Consider the following 21,688-nt stretch of genomic DNA (forward strand, 5'->3'; position numbering starts at 1 on the left):
AAGTGGTTGAGGCAGGTTCGATGTTGTCATTTAAAGTTAAATTGGATAGATATATGGACAGGAAAGGAATGGGGGTTATGGGCTGAGTGCAGGTCGATGGGACTAGGTGAGATTAAGAGTTCAGCACGGACTAGAAGGGCCGAGATGGCCTGTTTCCGTGCTGTAATTGTTATATGGTTATATAGAAAAGCTTTCACTTTCAACTTTTTATAATGCTCTTTACATTGTAGTATTTGGTATGTATTTATGTACATTTTATTCCCTATCTGTACTTTAACCTCTGACTTTATTTTTTATATAATTCTGTATTCTTTATAGTTGTGAATAATTTCTGTTACATGTCGCGCCAACAGCAAATTCCTGTTGCCTGTAAATATATAGAGTGAGTAAGGTCAATCATTGATCCTTGAAGGGGTGGGAGACTGGGGGGAACAAAGGGAAGTCTGTGGGATAGTGGAGATCAAGAGAGATTGAATGATACATAGATGATGGTGTGTGCTGAGAGGATCTGGTAAACAGATGTTCACTACAGATGATGTGGCTGGAAGAGATGTAAATTGAAGAAAATGTAGGAGATTGGAGGAGAAAGGAACTCTGGGAGATGGAACACAGCAACTTCTGATTATCTAAAATAAAGGAAATACCTAACAGGTCAAAGAGATAACATTACAGGTTGTTGACCTATCATCTAGAGTCATAGACCTACAGAGTCTTAGAGAACAACATCACAGAAACAGGCCATTTGGCCTATCTAGTGCACGCCAAACTACTAATCTGCTTAGTTCTATCGACCTGCACCCGGACCATAGCCCTCCACACCACTTCCATCCCTGAACCTATCCAAATTTTTCTCTAATGTTGAAATCGAACCTACATCCACTGGCAGCTCATTCCACACTCTCACGACCCTCTGAGTTAAGAAGTTACCCCTCATGTTCCCCTTAACCATTTCACTTAACCCATGACTTCTAGTCCTAGTCTCAGTCAACCTCAGTAGAAAAGATCTGCTAGCATTTATCCTATCTATACCTCTCATAATTTTGCATACCACTATCAAATCTTCCCTCATTTTCCGGCACTCAAAGGAATGTTCCTTGGTCTTGAGGACCTGAGATATAGGGAATGGTTAAATATGTAAGGGCTTTATTCCCTCGAATGTAAAAGATTGAGAGTAGATTTGACTGAGATATTCAAAATTATTATGAGGGGTATAGATAGGGTAAATGCAAGCAGGCCTTTTCCACTGAAATTGGTGGGACTACAACTAGAGGTCATGGGCTAAGGGTGAAAGGTTCAGTGTTTATGGAGAACATGAGGGGCAACTTCTTCACTCAGAGGGTCGTGTGAATGTGAAACGGCCTGCCAGTGGAAGTGCTGAATCCAGGTTCAAGTTAAATATTTAAAAGAATTTCAGATAGGTACGTGGATGGGAGAGTATGGGAGGCTTTGGACCAGGTGCAGATCGATGCAACTGGGCAGATTAATGGTTTAGTATCGACTGGATGAGCCAAGGAGCCTGTTTCTGCTCTGTAGTACTCTATGACTCTATGATTCTATGACATGTAAGCTACCTCTGACTGTGAGGTGAAGCACAGCTCCAAGTCCATATTTAACTTTGCCACTGTCATTGACCAAATCAGAGGTGGTGATAAATCAGCCTATGGGAGGGAGACTGGACATCTGGCTGAGTGGTGCCACCTCTTACTCAATGTCAGCAAGACTAGTGAGCTGATTATTGACTTCATGAGAAGGAAACCAGAAGTCCATGAGCCAGTCCTCAGTGGGAGATCAGTCCTCATGGAGAGGGTCAGCAAATTTAAATTCCTCTGAGTTATCATTTTAGTGTGGGCACGCGGCCAAGTGCTTAAGGCATTCGACTAGCGACCTGAAGGTTGTGAGTTTGAGCCCCAGCTGAGGCAGCGTGTTGTGTCCTTGAGCAAGGCACTTAATCATACATTGCTCTGCAACGACACTGGTGCCAAGCTGTATCGGCCCTTGCCCTTGCCTTGGACAACATTGGTGTGGTGGAGAGGGGAGACTTGCAGCATGGGCAACTGCCGGTCTTCCTTACAAATTTGCCCAGGCCTGCGCCCTGGAGAGTGAATACTTTCCAGGTGCAGATCCATGGTCTCGCAAAACTAACGGATGCCTTAATCATTTCAGAGACTCTGTCCTGGGTCCAGCACAGCACGAAAGTACCATTACGAACAATGCACAACAACACCTCTACTTTCTTTGCAGCTCGGGAAGATTTGGCATGTCATCTAAAGTGTTGACAGGCTTCTAAAGACGTGTGGTGGAGAGTATATTGACTAGTTGCATCAAAGCCTGGTATGGAAACATACAGGAAATCTGACAATAAAAGTAGTGTATGTGGTCCTGTCCATCTTGGGTAAAGTGCTCCCCACTTTTAAACATATCTGCACAGAGAGTTGTTGCAGAAAAGCAGCACCATCATCAATGACCCCCAGCGACCTGATCATGCTCTCTTCTCACTGTTGCTGTCAGGAAGAAGGTACAGGAGTCTCAGGACCCACACCACCAGGTTCAGGAATAGTTATTATACCTTGAAATGAAGGGGATAACTTCACTCCACTTCACTTGTCCCATCACTGAACTGTTCCCGCAATCTTTGCACTTTCAAGTACTCTTCATCTCATGTTCTTGATATTTATTAGTTTTTTATATCACTATTATTATTCTTTCCCTTTCTTTTTGCATTTGTTCAGCTTGTTTGTTGGCTTTTTCTTTGCACATTGTTTGTCCCCCTGCTGGGTGTGGTCTTCCATTAATTCTATTGTGTTTCTTGTATTTATTGTGATAGCCCGCAAGAAAAGGAGTCTCAGGGTTCTATATAGAAACATAGAAACATAGAAAATAGGTGCAGGAGTAGGCCATTCGGCCCTTCGAGCCTGCACCGCCATTTATTATGATCATGGATGATCATCCAACTCAGAACCCTGCACCAGCCTTCCCTCCATACCCCCTGATCCCCGTAGCCACGAGGGCCATATCTAACTCCCTCTTAAATATAGCCAATGAACCGGCCTCAACTGTTTCCTGTGGCAGAGAATTCCACAGATTCACCACTCTCTGTGTGAAGAAGTTTTTCCTAATCTCAGTCCTAAAAGGCTTCCCCTTTATCCACAAACTGTGACCCCTCGTTCTGGACTTCCCCAACATCAGGAACAATCTTCCTGCATATAGGCTGTCCAATCCCTTTAGGATTTTATATGTTTCAATCAGATCCCCCCTCAATCTTCTAAATTCCAACGAGTACAAGCCTAGTTCATCCAATCTTTCTTCATATGAAAGTCCTGCCATCCCAGGAATCAATCTGGTGAACCTTCTTTGTACTCCCTCTATGGCAAGGATGTCTTTCCTCAGATTAGGGGACCAAAACTGCACACAATACTCCAGGTGTGGTCTCACCAAGGCCTTGTACCTGCAGTAGTACCTCCCTGCTCCTGTACTTGAATCCTCTCGCTATAAATGCCAGCATACCATTCGCCTTTTTCACCGCCTGCTGTACCTGCATGCCCACTTTCAATGACTGGTGTATAATGACACCCAGGTCTCTTTGCACCTCCCCTTTTCCTAATCAGCCACCATTCAGATAATAATCTGTTTTCCTATTTTTGCCACCAAAGTGGATAACTTCACATTTATCCACATTAAATTGCATCTGCCATGAATTTGCCCACTCACCCAACCTATCCAAGTCACCCTGCATCCTCTTAGCATCCTCCTCACAGCTAACACTGCCGCCCAGTTTCGTGTCATCCGCAAACTTGGAGATGCTGCATTTAATTCCCTCATCCAAGTCATTAATATATATTGTAAACAACTGGGGTCCCAGCACTGAGCCTTGCGGTACCCCACTAGTCACTGCCTGCCATTCTGAAAAGGTCCCGTTTATTCCCACTCTTTGCTTCCTGTCTGCTAACCAATTCTCTATCCACATCAATACCTTACCCCCAATACCGTGTGCTTTAAGTTTGCACACTAATCTCCTGTGTGGGACCTTGTCAAAAGCCTTTTGAAAATCCAAATATACCACATCCACTGGTTCTCCCCTATCCACTCTACTAGTTACATCCTCAAAAAATTCTATGAGATTCGTCAGACATGATTTTCCTTTCACAAGTCCATGCTGACTTTGTCCGATGATTTCACCGCTTTCCAAATGTGCTGTTATCACATCTTTGATAACTGACTCCAGCAGTTTCCCCACCACCGACGTTAGGCTAACCGGTCTATAATTTCCCGGTTTCTCTCTCCCTCCTTTTTTAAAAAGTGGGGTTACATTAGCCACCCTCCAATCCTCAGGAACTAGTCCAGAATCTAACGAGTTTTGAAAAATTATCACTAATGCATCCACTATTTCTTGGGCTACTTCCTTAAGCACTCTGGGATGCAGACCATCTGGCCCTGGGGATTTATCTGCCTTTAATCCCTTCAATTTACCTAACACCACTTCCCTACTAACATGTATTTCGCTCAGTTCCTCCATCTCACTGGACCCTCTGTCCCCTACTATTTCTGGAAGATTATTTATATCCTCCTTAGTGAAGACATACATGGTAACATATAGGTACTTTGATAATAAATTTACTTTGAACTTTGAATGTCCACCCTGCTGACTATTTCTGCCACATTCAGATTTTTATTTTGAATGTTAATATAAAATTGGTGTATTTAATATAAAAACAGTATAGACAACAGAAGCATTAATTTGGCCATATGTTCCTCAATCTATCATTAATAATGTATTTCAGATTATGTGGATTTATAATTTTTATAATTTGATTGGATTGAAATACTTACTAATGATTAAGTATTTTGCTTCCTTTTTCAGAGAAGACTTTGAAGAAATATTTGATATCATAATTACAAATGCTTTGAAACCAGGATTCTTTACACAATTACCGCAGCAAAGACCTTTTCGAACTCTTGGTAAGTTGTAAGATTCTCAGAAATTAATGCAATATCTTTAATTGTACCAAGGAACTGACCTTATTAGTGTCCTGCTAATTCAAATGTAATGCTGAGGCTGTGGAATTATAGAGTCATAGAAGAGTCGTTGAACACTTTAAAGCAGAAACAGGCCTTTCGGTCCATCTGGTTTATGCCAAACTACTAATTGGCCTAGTCCCATAATGGCTGCATATGTCTGTGAATTCTAACAGTTCTCTCTGGCTCTTTCACTCTTGTATGAAAATAAAACTAGTTTAGGCCTCTTAAAATGTATGAATCAAACCTAGCCTCATCAATCAAAAATAGATAAATCACATTCAACTTGTCAGCCCTTAAATGATGCACATAAACTGACTGAGAATCACAAAGTATGAATACAGGCCAACCCCTGCCAGTCAATTGCCAATAAGCCTCTGCCCAACTGTGGGCCGGATCTTGTTTCTAAAGTAGCACAACCATCCAACACCACCCGAACAGATTTCCTCCAAAGGCAGAGCTAGAAAAGGAAAGATCTCTGTATAGAGATATTCTCTGTCATAATAACCCTTATACACTGGAGACCTCTGCTGTCAAGAGCGTTGGAGGGATTCAATGTGGAATACTTTCCTAGCAATGCTTTAACAAGCCTTTGCAAGTACCCTAGAGTTTCTAGTCTTGTTAACCAGAAAAGGTTTTATCTCAGTTATAAAACTACAATATATACTCAGTGGCCACTTTATTAGGTAGACCTGTACACCTGCTCATTAATACAAATACCTAATCAGCCAATCATGTGGCAGCAATTCTGCATTAAAACATGCAGACATGGTCAGGAGATTCAGTTGTTGTTCAGACCAAATATCAACATGGGGAAGAAATGTATTCTAAGTGACCTTGACTGTAGAATGATTGTTGGTGCCAGACGGGGGTGGTTTGAGTATGTCAGAAACTGCTGATCTTCACTCATAACAGCCTCTAGAGCTTCCAGAGAATGGTGCGAGAAACAAAAAAACATCTGAGCGGCGATCCCGTGGGCAAAAAAATGTATTGTTAATGAGAAAGGTCAGAGGAGAATGTCCAGACTGATTCAAGCTGACAGGAATGCAACAGTACTTCAAATAACCGTGTGTTACAACAGTCATGTGCAGAACAGCATCTCTGAGCGTACAACATGTTGAACCTCGAAGTGGTTGAGCTACGGCAGCGGAAGACCATGAACGTACATGTACACTCAGTGGCTGCTTCATTCCAATAAAGTGGCCACTGAGTGTATTTTGTGTTTTGGAAAGATTGCCTTCAATTCTCCTGAAAATTAAGGATACAACAGCCTGTCAACATCGCAACAAATATTTGGGACTTCTTAGACTTTATATTCCATCAACTTCGGATGCTGGTCACCTTTGTAAGGAGACCTGTGTTCCATAAGGTCTAGAGTATAGCTTTTGCTGTCCAGTATGTTTTTAATTGATGGCACAAATGAAGGATCATTTTATATCTTACTATTTTTAAAGATTAGCTGATTCAATCATCTAATACATTGGCAGCTGCTTTCTGGTGTTGTAGAAACAGATTATGCTGTGCAAGAGGTTCTCCAAATAGTATGCACCTATGAGATTCTGCAGATGCTGGGGTCCAGTGTAACACATACAAAATGCTGGAGGAACTCAGCAGGTCAGGCAGCATCTATGGAGAGAAATGAACAACAGCATTTTAGGTGGAGACCCCTCATCAGGACTGATGAAAGGTCTCGGTCTGAATCATTGGCTGCTTATTCTTAACATAGATCCTGCCTGGCGTGCTTACAGAATGCCTATGTCTGTGCTAATGCTAGTTCTTAAATTTTTTTTTCTTGTATCCGCCCCCACCACCATTGTTTTCGATTTAAATCTGATTTTCCTAGCTTTCCCTGAATCTTTTGTCCTACATGTTCAGTTCCTTTTGTCCAGTAATGTGTTTAAGGGGCACTTATGATGTTGTAATGTAAAACTTTCTGAAAGGCAAGTTTAAAAAATGTCCTTGCTAGGCAGTAGTTTCGTTTGAAGATGACTGGTCTGAGTTTCAGTTCTGTGAGCCCTGCGGAACTCACATCCTCTATCACAGGTGCGACAGGAGGTCCCAAATGGGTGAACATGCAGACAGGCGGCTTTTGCAACAATGCCAACCCAGATAGTCCTTTACTCAATGATAAATGATTGGAATATCCTATCGAGCAAGGTAATGGAATCAAAAGTATTGGGGTATTGAAAAGTGTTTCAATAACATACAGGAAAGATAGTAATAAGATTGAAAGAGGACAAAAGAAAATTTACAAGGATGATGCTGGCACTTGAGGACCTGAGTTATTGGTAAGGGTTGAATAGATTCAAAGTTCAAAGTAAATTTATTATCAAAATACATATATTTCACCACATACTACAATGAAATTCATTTTCTTACGGACATTCACAGTACAACAAAGAAATGCAATAGATTCAATGAAAAAGCTACACACAAAGAATGGCAAACAACAAATATGCAAAAGAAGAGAACATATACAAAAGCAAAAAAATAAGTAAATAAATGAGTAAAATAAATAACGCTGAAAACTTGAGTTGTAGGTCCTTGAAAGAGGGTCCATTGATTTTGGAATTAGCGCAGTGTTAAATTGAGCAAAGTTATCCATGTTACTTTATTCCCTGGAGAGTAGTAACATAGAAAACCTACAGCACAATACAGGCCCTTCGGCCCACAATGCTGTGCTGAACAGACTTACTTTACTTACTTTAGAAATTACCTCGGGTAAACCAAAGCCCTCTGTTTTTCTAAGCTCCACATGCTTATCCAGGAGACTCTTAAAGGACTCTTTTGTATCCGCCTTCACCACCGTTGCTGGCAGCCATTCCATGCACTCACCACTCTGCGTAAAAAGCTTACCCCTGATATCTCCTCTGTACCTACTTCCAAGCACCTTAAAACTGTGCCCTCTTGTGTTAGCCTTTTCAGCCCTGGGAAAAAGCCTCTGACTATCCACACGATCAGTGCCTCTCATCATCTTATACACCTCTATCAGGTCACCTTTCATCCTCTGTCGCTCCAAGGAGAAAAGGCCAAGTTCACTCAACCTGCTCTCAAAAATCATGCTCCCCAATCCAGGCAACATCCTTATAAATCTCCTCTGCGCCCTTTCTATAGTTTCCACATCCTTCCTGTAGTGAGTTGACCAGAACTGAGCACAGTACTCCAAGTAGGGTCTGACCAGGGTCCTATATAGCTGCAACATTACCTCTCGGCTCTTAAACTCAATCCCACGGTTGATGAAGGCCAATGCACCGTATGCCTTCTTAATCAGTAGGGAATGAGGAGGTATACAAAATTATAAGGAGTATTGATAGGGTAAATGCAAATAGGCTTTTTCCACTGAGGTTGAGTGAGACTGGAACTAGAGGTGCTAGGTTAAGGGTGAAAGGTGAAGTACTTATGGGGATTTTTCACTCAGAGGGTGGTGCAAATGAGGGAATGAGCTGCCATTGGAAGTGGTGAATACGGGTTCGATTGCAACATTGAAGAGAGTTTGGATAAATATGTGGATAGGAAGGGAATGGGGAGCTATGGTCCAGGTATGGGGCAATGGGACTGGGCAGGATGACAGTTTAGCCCAGACTAGATGGGCTGAAGGGTCTGCACTGTACTGTTCTATGACATGATGGGCCTATATTTGATATATTAAAAAAGGGAACTTTGATGGGGTGACTTGCTTCAGTGTCTTCTTTTAATTCTCATGTGAATGATTTAATTGTCTCTTTCAGTCTTTTAATGTTTATGAACGCAACTACTTCAGGAAAAGATTATTATAAATGTTTCTGCAAAGAACAAAAGCACAGAAGCAAAATGGATCAGTATTGCTCACTGAGTACCTTGAAGCAGCACGCTGTTTTCAACAAAATACTAACTTGCATTCAAAGTGAACTGATCCCTGAAAGGTTATCTAGGAAAACTGCCAGTAGGATGAATCAGTGTCAAAACAAGAATTTTTTTTTTGTTTGGCTGAAAGTAAAAGTAACTTTTCAGCTATAATCAGTGTGATTTCCCAATGGAGTAACTTCTGTGATTTTTGTAGGAACGTTGAAGGCGAGTTTTTATTTTTATTCTGCTCCTGTCAAAAAGATAAAGCAATTGGTGCAGACCAGTATCAGAATAAGTACAAATCTGTACAGATAGTAGTCACTTGTTTTTCTAAGCAATAGGTCAGGGTTCTCATGGGTTCCACAGACCCTTCGGTTTATGGCAGGAGTCCATGGCAGAAAAATAGGCTGACAGCTCCTACATTAAATATTGCAGTGAACTAGAAATTCTGCAGATGCTGGAAATCCGGAGCAAGATACGCAAAATGCTGGAGGAACTCAGCAGATCAGGCAGCATCTATGAAGGGAATAAACAGTTGATGTTTCGGGCTGAGAGCCTTCGTTAGGACCCATGGCCTGAGGTGTCATCTGTTTATTTTCCTCCAGAGATGCTGCCTGACCTGCTGCGTTCTTCCAGCATTTTATGTGTGTCGTAGGCAATTGGGACAAGCTAGGTGGGCACCACGGTCAGCCCGAACTGTGGGGCTGAAGGGTCTCGGCCCAAAATGTTGACTGCTTATTCCCCTCTGTAGACGCTGATTTCTTCCAGCATTTTATTATTGCACCCATTAAATTGATCTTGTTGAGCGTAGCATCTCCTGCCTCTTGGTTATCTGAGCACTGTTTGACTGTTTTGTACCAATGAATATTCTTTCTGCATTTACTTGAGGTTGGGGCTTCCCTGGCAAAGGAAATGATTCAAATTCCTGACCTGGGCTGCATGTACAAGACCCAGCAGGCAGCTGGCTGCAGTATGTGAAAAAAAACAGCCCATATGTTTTGTAGAGAATGGTTTGAAGCTTTTATTTTCTGAAAAAACGAAGCTTAGGAATTTGCGTGAACTGGCACACATTGTAAATCACAGCACATATAGTACTTTGCTAGAAGGTAACATATCGGCAATAGACTTCTGTGAGGTTTTCATAAGTGGTGGTCCAACAGTAAAACATAGTTATTAGCTTTATGGCTGTGAAAACATTTTAACGTATGAGAAGTGTTAAATGTTGAGTCTTTCTAAAATATCATGATGGGCTGCTTGGGGGCATTTCCAAGACTTGCTTCTCTGCAGTTTTTATAAGTTAACCTTGTTTAACAAATTATCTTATTATTTCCAAAATAATCCCAATGCAATGAAGAAATGGGGGGAATTTGTTCTGTCTCCTCTAAGTTCATTGCAAGAAATCCTTTTTGGTAAAATAAGGTGCTTAATCAGCCTGAACTCCAAGCACATTTCAGGCTTTTCTCCACTGGGGTTGGGCAGGACTACAACCAGAGGTCATGGGTTAAGGGTGAAGGGTGAAAAGTTTAAGGGGAACATGAGTGGAACCTTCTTCACTCTGAGGGTTGTGAGAGTGTGGAAGGAGCTGTCAGTGCAAGTGGTGCATGCAAGTTCAGTTTCACCATTTAAGAAAAGTTTGGATGGTAGGGGTATGGAGGGCTATGGAGGTCGATCGGAGCAGGCAGTTTAAATGGCTTGGCATGGACTGGATGGGCCAAAGGGCCTGTTTCTGTGCTGTACTTTTCTATGACTCTATGACTACATTAAAAAAATATTAGGGAGGGTTTTTTCAGGTTAATGTTAATTTCGGTTTGAAACTTGTACTGAAAAATTCTCATGTTGGTTCTGAATTGCAATGATTAAGTTCCAACCATTTTACCAGCCCTACCTACTGAAACACTGAAAACAGTTTTCTTTAAAATCTATATTGTCATTCAAAGCCAACGTGTATAACAACAGACAAAACAAACGCTGGAAGAACTCAGCAGGTCAAGCAGCATCTGTGGAGATTCAAGCCATGACCCATCATCAGAATTGGAAAAGAAGTTCAAAAGTTCAAAGTAAAATTTATTATCAGAGTACATGTCTCCAAATACAACCCTGAGATTCTTTTTCTGTGGGCAGAAACATCTACTTTTCACACTTTTTCTGGTAAAGGATGCTGTAAGCAATGGCCTGCGACTTCCCTGTTGGAGTTGAGGTGAAATGTCTGAAGAATCTGGCATTTTTGCGGTGTGGCTGGATTCTCGCTGGGGCAGGACAATTGCAGCATGTCCGGGCTGGAGTTGCTAGAGTGTACCTGGAGGAAATTCGATGCAGTGGAGATGAAGTGAGGCGAGGAAACATGCAAGATTTGATCAATTTAAGAGCTAAGCCAAGTTCAAGAAATCCAGGCAACACACATCAAAGTTGCTGGTGAATGCAGCAGGCCAGACAGCATCTCTAGGAAGAGGTACAGTCGACGTTTCAGGCCGAGACCCTTCGTCAGGGCGAACTGAACTAATGAAGGGTCTCGGCCTGAAATGTCGACTGTACCTCTTCCTAGAGATGCTGCCTGGCCTGCTGCGTTCACCAGCAACTTTGATGTGTGTTGCTTGAATTTCCAGCATCTGCAGAATTCCTATTGTTTGCGGTTCAAGAAATCAGGTACTGATTGTATGGAAATGGTGGAGCCCAAACCTGTGGGTGAGAAATGACCTGAGGTTTGAATGATTTAAGCGCTGGGCCAGATTGAAATGGTTGGGTGTAATGGTTGGAGGCAAGAAACAGGCCAGTTCAGCTCGCTGCTCGGTAGGATTTGCTCGACTCTGTGCTGATCTGAGACTGCGACCTGCAACCAGTGGACCCCTGACATGGCTATGTTAATGCCTGGTGTTGTGAACTTCAGTTCTGAGTACTGTTTGCTTGCTTTTATTGTTTGCACAATTTGTTTATTTTCTCTCTCTCTTCACACGTGGTGTTTGGACAGACTCTTGGTTTTAATGGATTCTATTTTGTTTTGTGCCTACCTGTAAGGAGACGACTCCCAAGGTTGAAAAAAATATACATACTTTGATAATGAAATATACTTTAAACTTTGAACTTCTGAACTATGTATTTCCTTCCATGGATGCTGCCTGACCTGCTGAGTTCCTCCAACATTTTGTGTTGTTGCTCAAGACTTCCAGCATCTACAGAATCTCTTGTGTCTCCAATGTATATGAATAGGACCATATTTAGATATTTGAAATGCAAATTAGCCAAAAATAGTTCACTGAAGCATTATGCATCAAATTTGATTTTTTCTTGTGAATTTGGTTTTTCAAGGTCTTTACATTTTGAGTGAATTATTTATATAAGAATTGTTACTGATTTCTTTAACATCCAGAGTTCTGCTTCAAAATCAAAATATTGCTTTCAGAATCTTTCCTCTACTCTAGATTCCTCTTAGGCAAGTTCATGGAACATAGAAAACATAGAAACATAGAAAACCTACAGCACAATACAAGCCCTTCGGCCCACAATGCTGTGCCAAACATGTACTTACTTTAGAAATTACCTAGGGTTACCAATAGCCCTCTATTTCTCTAAGCTCCATGTATCTATCCAAGAGTCTCTTAAAAGACCCTATTGTATCCGCCTCCTCCACAGTCGCCGGCAGCCCATTCCACGCACTCACCACTCTCTGCATAAAAAATCTCACCCCAGACATCTGCTTGCAATCGATAGAAATGATCTTCTGATAGCTTATTCATTGATCACCTTCCTTTCTCGGAGCTGGAATTGGAATTGGAGTTAGTTCATGAGTGATACTTGTAAAAAGATACAAGTATCATGACTTGTGAAAAACTTGTCTTGCATACTGTTCATACACCTCAAATCATGAAACAGTGCATTGAGGTAGAGCAAGGTTAAAGAATGACAGAATACAGAATAAAGTGAAAGTGCAGAGCACGTAAACAATAAGGTGCAAGATCACTATCAGGTAGATTGTGAGGTCAACAATCCAACTTGTACTAAAGAACTATTTGATGGCCTTTTAACAGTGATGTGGAAGCTGGTGGTACTTGCAGACTTGATTTTGTATCTTCTAAAATGGCACTACTCAAGATGTGCGACCGCTTACTGGTAGTTCAAGGGCAAGAAGTAGGACTAAAACATCATTAATAACGCTTTTTATGAGGTAAATTGTGATGCACAATCACCATAAACAATGAAGAGGCGAGCAGAGGCGAAGCTGACTCAAGGGATGAGCCATACTGGTACGTTGCAAAGTCAGAGCGCAACATGTTCGAGGCGGTTTCAGATATGGAGAAGGTCTTGGAGTGAGTGGTTTGAAAAGGAACTGAGGTGGAGAAATTTTGGTGCCCGTCCACCTAAAGCAGATACAAGGTTGGATCATTCTTTTGGAGAAGTCAAGAATGGTTTTGGGCTGAGCAGCGAAGGCTACACCCTGCGCCAGGGCCACCTGGGACATGACCTGGTGTTCGGACGATTCAAATGCCGGCCCAGGTAGACAGGGAAAGGCAGGGTGCCAGAACCTGAGGTGAGGGTTTGGCCAATTTTGCTCGCTGTCCCGCGATGTTTACTCCTCTCCCTGTGGCACTGAGGCTGTGAGTCTGCTGCCAGTGCTACACGCTTCGTGTCTGCAAGCTCCACGGGATCTTGCCCCACTATATGATGAACTGAGACTAAGGCTTTTGGGCCTACTCTGGCTGGCCCAAGGATTCGGGTCCATGGACGCAATTTGGTTTGGAATGCTCTTGCTTTTTCCTTCTGTTTGCATGATTAGTGTTTTTATTTCTCTTTCTCTGCACATTGGGCGTTGGTCTTTCTTTTTTTTTGATTGTTTTCTTTTGGGTTTCTTGCTTTGTGGCTTCCTATAAACAGACAAATCTCAAGACTGTAAAATTTATACATACTTTGATAATAAATATACTTTTAATTTTTGAATCTTCGTATGTCCAGGGCAGTGTGGGTGAGGTGTTTGATTATGCTGGCTGCTTTACTCAGCCAGCAAAAAATATAGACAGAGTCCATGGTAGGGAGGTCTTTTTTGGAGGTGTTGAGCTGTGTCCACAACTCTCTGCAGTCTCTTGTAGTCCTGGGCAGAGCAGTTGCCATACCAAACTGTTCTGCATCCAAATAGGATGTTTTCAGTGATGCATCAATAAAATTGGTATCATCTTGCCTCCTTATGAAGCCTAAGAGCAAAGGACGTAGGAGCAGTATTAGGCTATTTGGCCCATCGATTTTGCTGTGCCATTTCAACCTGGCATATTAATTATCACTCTCAACCTCATTCTCCTGCCTTTTCCCTGTAACTCTTGATGTGCTTACTAATCAAGAACCTTTCAAACTCTGCCTTAAATATATCCAGTGATTTGACCTGCACAGCCATCTGTGGCAATGAATTCCACATGTTCACCACCCTCTGGTGTCACTATCTCTGAGGACCTAACCTGGTCCCAACACATTAATGCAGCTATAAAGAAGGCAAGTCAGCAGTTATATTCCATTTGGTGTTTGAAGAGATTTGGTTTGTCACCTAAGACACTTGAAAACTTCTATAGATGTACCGTGGAGAGCATTCTGACAGGTTACATTACTGTCTGGTAATGAGTTGGAGGGGTTGCTAATGAACAGGATCAAAAGGAGCTACAGAAGGTTGTAAAATTAGTCAGCTCCATCTTGTGTACTAGCCTCCATCGTATCCACAACATTTTCAAGGAGCCTCATTAAGGGCCTCCATCACCCAGGACATGCCTTCTTCTCATTGTTACTGTTAGGAAGGAAGTACAGAAGTCCGAAGGTGTGCACTCAGTGATTTAGGAAGAGCTTCTTCCCCACAGCCATCTGATTCCTAAACGCACATTGAATCCATGAACACTACCTCACTGCTTTATTATTATTATTTCTGTTTTCAATAAGTACCTTGAATGTCAGAGAAATGTATACAAAATACACCGTGAAATTCTTTTTCTTCGCAAACATCCACAAAAACAGAGGAGTGCCCCAAAGAATGAAAGACAGTTAAAATATTAGAATCCTCAAAGCCCCCCAGCTCCCCCTTCCCACGCACAAGCAGTAGTAAGGCAATGACCCCCTCCCACCCCCCACCAGCAAAAAAGCATCACCACCCTCCACCGAGCACTCAAGCATGCAGCAAAGCATCAATAAGGAAACAGGCTTCCAGCACCCCAAGAACTATTCATTCACCCGGTAATTCGACATACCACAGTGTGTGTGTGTCTGTCTCTCTCTCTCTCGCACCCCCCCCCAATAAGGGAAAAAGAGGTTTTCCCATTTCACAGCGAGAGGGGAGACATAACAAACAACTCGCTGATTTACGATGTTAAAGATCTGTTGTGTCGCTTTTTCTGAGCTCTGCACCCGGAGAGTCAGCACCAAAAAGGCGCAGTTCTATGGACACACAACCCCTGGCAGCTAACCCACTGCTCCGATATTCCATGTTCTCCCGCGAATCTTCAGTCAGGAGCACCGGCCTAGAGTCAGCACATCTCCAGAGCCACAAAAATCCGGAAACTTGAAGGCGTGCTCGCCTTCCAGGCCTTGTCCTTGGGGTATCAAAAAGTGGCCAGTCATGAGGCCCTGCGAGCAGGTCCCATTCCCACAAAGAACCAAAGTCAGAGTGTACCTCCAGGTCAGGGTCTTCAAAAGAACCTTGAAAAGGGAAAAAGGAGATAACAAAGATAGAAATAGAGCTGTTTCCGAAGAAACAAGCAAAGGAGTCGCCATTTAGCACCATCTTGACTTCACCCCGCCTTCCAGATTTTTGCACTGTTATTAATTTATATACAGTACTTACTGTAATTGATTGATTGATTGATTTTTCTCTATAATTATGTCTTGCATTGTATTGCTGCCGCAAAGTTAACAAATTTCACAACATATGCCAGTGATATTAAACCTGATTCTGATTCTGGTCCAGACTCCCCCAACCATAGGTGACATCATCTCACCATCCACTCTATCCAGACCTTTCAATTTGTTGAATTGAGATGCCCCCCCTACTTAGTTTTCTAAACGCTAACGAGTACAGGCCTAGAGCCATCAAATGCTCCTCATGTGTTAACCCTTTCATTCCTAGGATTATATTTTGAGGTAGTTGAAAATTAAATTATCACTTGAGAAAATTTGCAAACTAAGAACTGTCAATTCTTTCCTTTTGCTGCCTCAGAGAAATTAGAACAAAAATAGCAGTATTTCTTTAACTTTAGTATGTCATTTTGTCATTAATATGCAGTGCAAAAAGAGAGCAAAAATAGTGAAGTTGTGTTCATAGATTTATGGTCTGATGGTGGGGAAGAAGCTGTTCAAAACATGTGAGTGTGTATCTTCAGGCTTCTGTACCTCCTTCCTGATGGTAGTAATGAAAAGAAGGCAGATCCTGGGTGGTGCAGGTCCTTAATGGAGGAAAAAGCTATTAATAATTATGGGAACACACATCAAAGTTACTGATGAATGCAGCAGGCCAGGCAGCATCTCTAGGAAGAGGTACAGTCGACATTTCAGGCCGAGACCCTTCGTCAGGACATAATTATGGGGCATTGTGGAGTTAATAAAATGCAACAATCCAATGGGCGGCAGGGTGATATAGTGATTAGCTCAACACTTTACAGTACCAGTGACCCAAGTTCAAATTCCGCCCCCCCCATTGCCTGTAAGGAGTTTGTACATTCTCCCCATGAACGCATGTGTTTTCTCCGGGTGCTCCGGTTTCCTCCCACAGTCCAAAGGCATACCAGTTGATAGTTTAATTGGTCATTGTAAATTGTGCTATGACAAGGCTAGGTTTAAATCGAGGGATTGCTGGGCAGTGCGGCTCGAAGGGCTGGAAGAGCCTGTTCTGTGCTGTATCTCAATAAATCAATGAAGGTGTTGCAGACTTTTCCTTAACATTATTCCCAGAGGTGCTTGAAGCACATTTACTTCACTATTCAGGAAATGTATGAAGGAAGCAGAGGAAAACAAGAAAATAAACGTGAAAAAATGCAATTACAGGATGTTTGTAGTAAAGGGGTGATATTTACTCTGAAATAAGTAAATTGTTACAAATACCACAGGAAGAGAATTAGTCTATAGGTAGAGCAATTTTAAAAATAAATTGCTTAAATTGTTTATAAAAGTACTTCCATTATTTATTTGATCTCTGTTCACTATTGAAGCAGCAAACTAGGTTTCATTTCAAGAAATGCTTACATATAGAACAGGAAGTTTTTTAAAAGAAACAAACTGCTTGAGAATTTCCTATTCCTTTCAATAAAAATTAAGGAAGTACTCTGATCGCTGTAATGATATCTATATAATGCAGTTATGTCTAAAGATTGATAAATTAACAAGCTTTCCCCATTTAACGGTGCAATCATTTATTGATACTTATACCATGGAAACATTGAGGGGGTTAGAAATTTTTTTTTGCTACACGTCAACATATTTCTGATATCCACACCTGCATACTGGAGTGGTGGTTATCCATCAAGTCCAACGATGACACCTGTACCGGAGGTTCTTTAAAATGGATGAGCTTAGTACAGGGACAATTCCGTACTCTCAACCTCAGAACTCCAGGTCCAGTAGTTCTGTAGTCTGAACAAGCATCACAAATTGGGGTCTTCCTTGGTTTCAGTGGATGGCTATGATGTCTTCTCTGCCTCGTCATGCCTTTCGCTCTCCTAGGAGCGCAATACCCCTCCTGACCATTGGATCTCACTGTAGATCTCATCCACCCAGTCTGCTGGAGCTTTCTTCACACGCTAGGATAGGCATTTCCCTATCTCACCGGGGTATGAGGCCACCAGCTACCCTCATCCGGTTTAGCCCGCCTGTCAAAGCAGTGTACCAGGGTGCGGCCACTGTCGCAGGTAAACAACTACTTGGAGCCACAGGTGAGAGCTGAGTGTCTGGTGGAAACCACACTTTTTCTTCTAAACCATCACTGCAATCAATAGCCTGTAACTTTCCTTTCACAGTTGAGGTTATGAACCGCCAGTATGACCTGGCATTTTTGCAGTGTGAACTGGAGTCTTGAAGGTGCAGGCCGGTCGCGGTGTGACATTACAAATCAAGGCAGTGGGGCCTGGACCCAAAAGTGGGGAATGAGGCAGTATTTGGCTATTGCTGGAGTGGGCTTGGAGCTGATTTGAAGTGGCAGTTTCAAGGCAAGGCAGAGTCTAGGCGGAGAGGGACAAACTGATGTTCAGCTCACTGCCTGCATGATTTACTCGTCTCTGTGCTAAACTGAGGCCGAGGTCTACAATTAACAGGCTTCTGGACCAGCTGAGATGAGATTTGTGGCTGTGAACTCACTCTCATGAGCTTCAGTTCTGAATGTTATTTGCTTACTTTTGTTGTTTCCATGATTCTTTTTCTTTCTACACATTGGGTGTTTGACAGTCTTGTTAATGGATTCTATTGGGTTCCTTTGTAATGTGGCTGCCTGTAATCTCATGGTTTTATATAACGTACATACCCTGATAATAAATGTACTTTGAACACTGAATTTTTTGAAGTCAAAGACTGCTTACCAGTAGCACATAGATTCAGAGTCAGAAATGATGGCAATCCCAAGCTATCTCATTCTGTATTCAAAAACCTGAAAGCCAAAACACTTCCAACCCCAAGCATTTTGGATAATGTGTACTCAACCTGTAGTATTTTTATACGATTTCTGAGTATGCATAAGGGTATTTTGGGAATTTGACAGTGGTCTTGCCTGATTTGTGTCTCACTATTAAAAGACTTCATGTCCAATTACCAGGGCAAGAACTGGCCAGAAGTGCTGAAAATCTACGTTACAATTTGTATCGGAGGGACAGGAAAGTAGGTAGAGGGGGTGGCATAGCTTCCGGCCGGGATGAGAGCAGAGCAGTAATGGTGTGAGTTTCTGGGAAAATGAGGAAGTTGCAGGATAGATGTAGTGCAAGAGCAGATACTCAATAGCAAAATAGTACAACTGTGACTGACAAGGTAAGTCAAAGCTAATGTAAAAGCCAAAGAGAGGGTATACAACAACACTAAAATTGTTGGTAAGACAGAGGATTGGGAAGCTTAAAAACCTACAGGGAGCAAGCAAAAGAATCATTAGGAGAGAATCATTATGAAAGCAAGCTAGCAAACAATATCAAAGTGGATAGTAAAAGCTTTTTCAGGTAGGTAAAAAAATAAAAGAGAGTTGAGAATGGATATAGGGCCACTAGAAAATGAAGCTGAAGACATAATAACAGGGTCTAAGGAGATGGCAGATGAACTAAATGAATATTTTGCATTAGTCTTCACTATGGAAGACACTAGCAGTGTGAGGGAAGAAAAGTGAGTGCAGTTACTATTACAAGGGAGAAGGTGCTCAGAAAGCTGAAATACCTAAGGGTACATAAGTCACCCGAACCAGATGAACTGCATCCTACGGTTCTGAAAGAGGTAGTGTTAGAGATTGTGGAGGCATTAGTATTGCTTTTTCAAAAATCATTGGACTCTAACATGGTGTCAAAGAACTGGAAAATTACAAACTCCTCTCTTTAAGAAAGGAGAAAGGCAGTAGAAAGGAATTTATAGACCAGTTAGCCTGACCTCAGTAGTTGGGAAGATGTTGGAGACAATTGTTAAGGATGATGTTATGAAGTATTTGGTGACACAGGACAAGATAGGACAAAGTCAGCATGGTTTCCTTAAAGGAAACTCTTATCTGACGAGCCTGTTGGAATTCTTTGAGGAGATTACAAGTAGGATAGGTAAAGGGGATGCAGTGGATGTTGTATATTTGGACTTTCAGAAGGCCTTTGACAAGATGGCACACATGAGGCTGCTTACCAAGTTAAGAGCCTGTGGTATTGCAGGAAAATTATTAGCATGGTTAGAGCATTGACTGATTGGTAGGAGGCAGCGAGTGGGAATAAAAGGATCCTTTTCTGGTTGGCTGCCAGTGACGAGTGGGATTCTGCATTCTGTAAAAGGGCTGGATGGTTTGGAGTTTGTAAAATGTGTGCAAGATAGTTTTTTGCAGCAATACGTAGAGGTACCAACTAGAGAAGGGGCAGTGTTGGATCTCCTGTTAGGGAATGAGATAGGTCAGGTAACAGAGGTATGTGTTGGGGAGCACTTCGGGTCCAGTGATCATAATGCCATTAGTTTCAAAATAGTTATGCAGAAGAATAGGACTGGACCAAGGTTTGAGAATTTTGATTGGAGAAAGGCTAACTTTGAGGAGATGCAAAAGGATTTAGAAGGAGTGGATTGGGACAATTTGTTTTATGTGGAGGATGTCATAGAGAAATGGAGGTCATTTAAAAGTGAAATTTTGAGGGTACAGAATCTTTATGTTTCTGTTAGGTTGAAAGGAAAGGTTAAAAGTTTGAGAGAGCCATGGTTTTCAAAGGATATTGGAAACTTGGTTCGGAAAAAGAGAGAGATCTACAATAAATATAGGCAGCTTGGAGTAAATGAGGTGCTTAAGAAATATAAAGAATGTAAAAAGAATCTTAAGAAAGAAATTAGAAAAGCTAAAAGAAGATATGAGGTTACTTTGGCAAGTAAGGTGAAAATAAATCCAAAGGGTTTCTACAGTTATATTAATAGCAAAAGGATAGTGAGGGATAAAATTGGTCCCCTAGAGAATCAGAGTGGACGGCTATATGCGGAGCCAAAAGAGATGGGGGAGATTTTGAACAATTTCTTTTCTTCAGTATTTATTAAGGAGAAGGATATTGAATTGTGTATGGTAAGGGAAACAAGTAGGATAGTTATGGAAGCTATGATGATTAAAGAAGAGGAAGTACTGGTGCTTTTAAGGAATATAAAAGTGGACAAGTCTCCGGGTCCTGACAGGATATTCCCTAGGACCTTGAGGGAAGTTAGTGTGGAAGTAGCAGGGGCTCTGACAGAAATATTTCAAATGTAATTAGAAATGGGGATGGTGCCAGAGGATTGTCGTATTGCTCATGTTGTTCCATTGTTTAAAAAGGGTTCTAAGAGTAAACCTAGCGATTATCGGCCTGTGAGTTTGACATCAGTGGTGGGTAAATTGATGGAAAGTATTCTTAGAGATGGTATCTATAATTATCTGGATAGACAGGGTCTGATTAAGAACAGTCAACGTGGATTTGTGTGTGGAAAGTCATGTTTGACAAACCTTATTGAATTTTTTGAAGCGGTTACTAGGAAAGTTGACGAGGGTAATGCGGTGGGTATTGTCTATATGGACTTCAGTAAGGCCTTTGACAAGGTTCCACACGGAAGGTTAGTTAGGAAGGTTCAATCGTTAGGTATTAATATTGAAGTAGTAAAATGGATTCAGCAGTGGCTGGATGGGAGACACCAGAGAGTAGTGGTGGATAACTGTGTGTCAGATTGGAGGTCGGTGACTAGTGGTATGTCTCAGGGATCTGTACTGGGTCCAATGTTGTTTGTCATATATATTAATGATCTGGATGATGGGGTGGTAAATTGGATTAGTAAGTATGCAGATGGTACTAAGATAGGTGGAGTTGTGGATAATGAAGTAGGTTTTCAAAGCTTGCAGAGAGATTTAGGCCAGTTAGAAGAGTGGGCTGAAAGATGGCAGATGGAGTTTAATGCTGATAAATGTGAGGTGCTACATTTTGGTAGGACTAATCAAAATAGGATATACATGGTAAATGGTAGGGCATTGAGGAATGCAGTAGAACAGAGGGATCTAGGAATAATTGTGCATAGCTCCCTGAAGGTGGAATCTCATGTGGATAGGGTGGTGAAGAAAGCATTTGGTATGCTGGCCTTTATAAATCAGAGCATTGAGTATAGGAGTTGGGATGTAGTGTTGAAATTGTACAAGGCATTGGTAAGGCCAAATTTGGAGTATTGTGTACAGTTCTGGTCA

At 41.8% G+C, this 21,688-nt stretch overlaps 1 protein-coding gene across 1 annotated transcript in view; it reads left to right on the forward strand.

Moving 5' to 3' along the window:
- nt5dc1 (5'-nucleotidase domain containing 1) overlaps nt 1–21,688 on the forward strand; it is a 673,759-nt gene that overhangs the window by 503,467 nt on the left and 148,604 nt on the right. The window contains exon 8 of the mRNA XM_072251620.1: nt 4,859–4,956. Within this exon, the coding sequence (XP_072107721.1) occupies nt 4,859–4,956 (98 nt within the window). The remainder of the gene's footprint in view (nt 1–4,858; nt 4,957–21,688) is intronic.

The sequence above is a fragment of the Mobula birostris genome, chromosome 2, assembly GCF_030028105.1.
Source record: "Mobula birostris isolate sMobBir1 chromosome 2, sMobBir1.hap1, whole genome shotgun sequence".
In the NCBI taxonomy this organism is placed as follows: Eukaryota; Metazoa; Chordata; class Chondrichthyes; order Myliobatiformes; family Myliobatidae; genus Mobula; species Mobula birostris.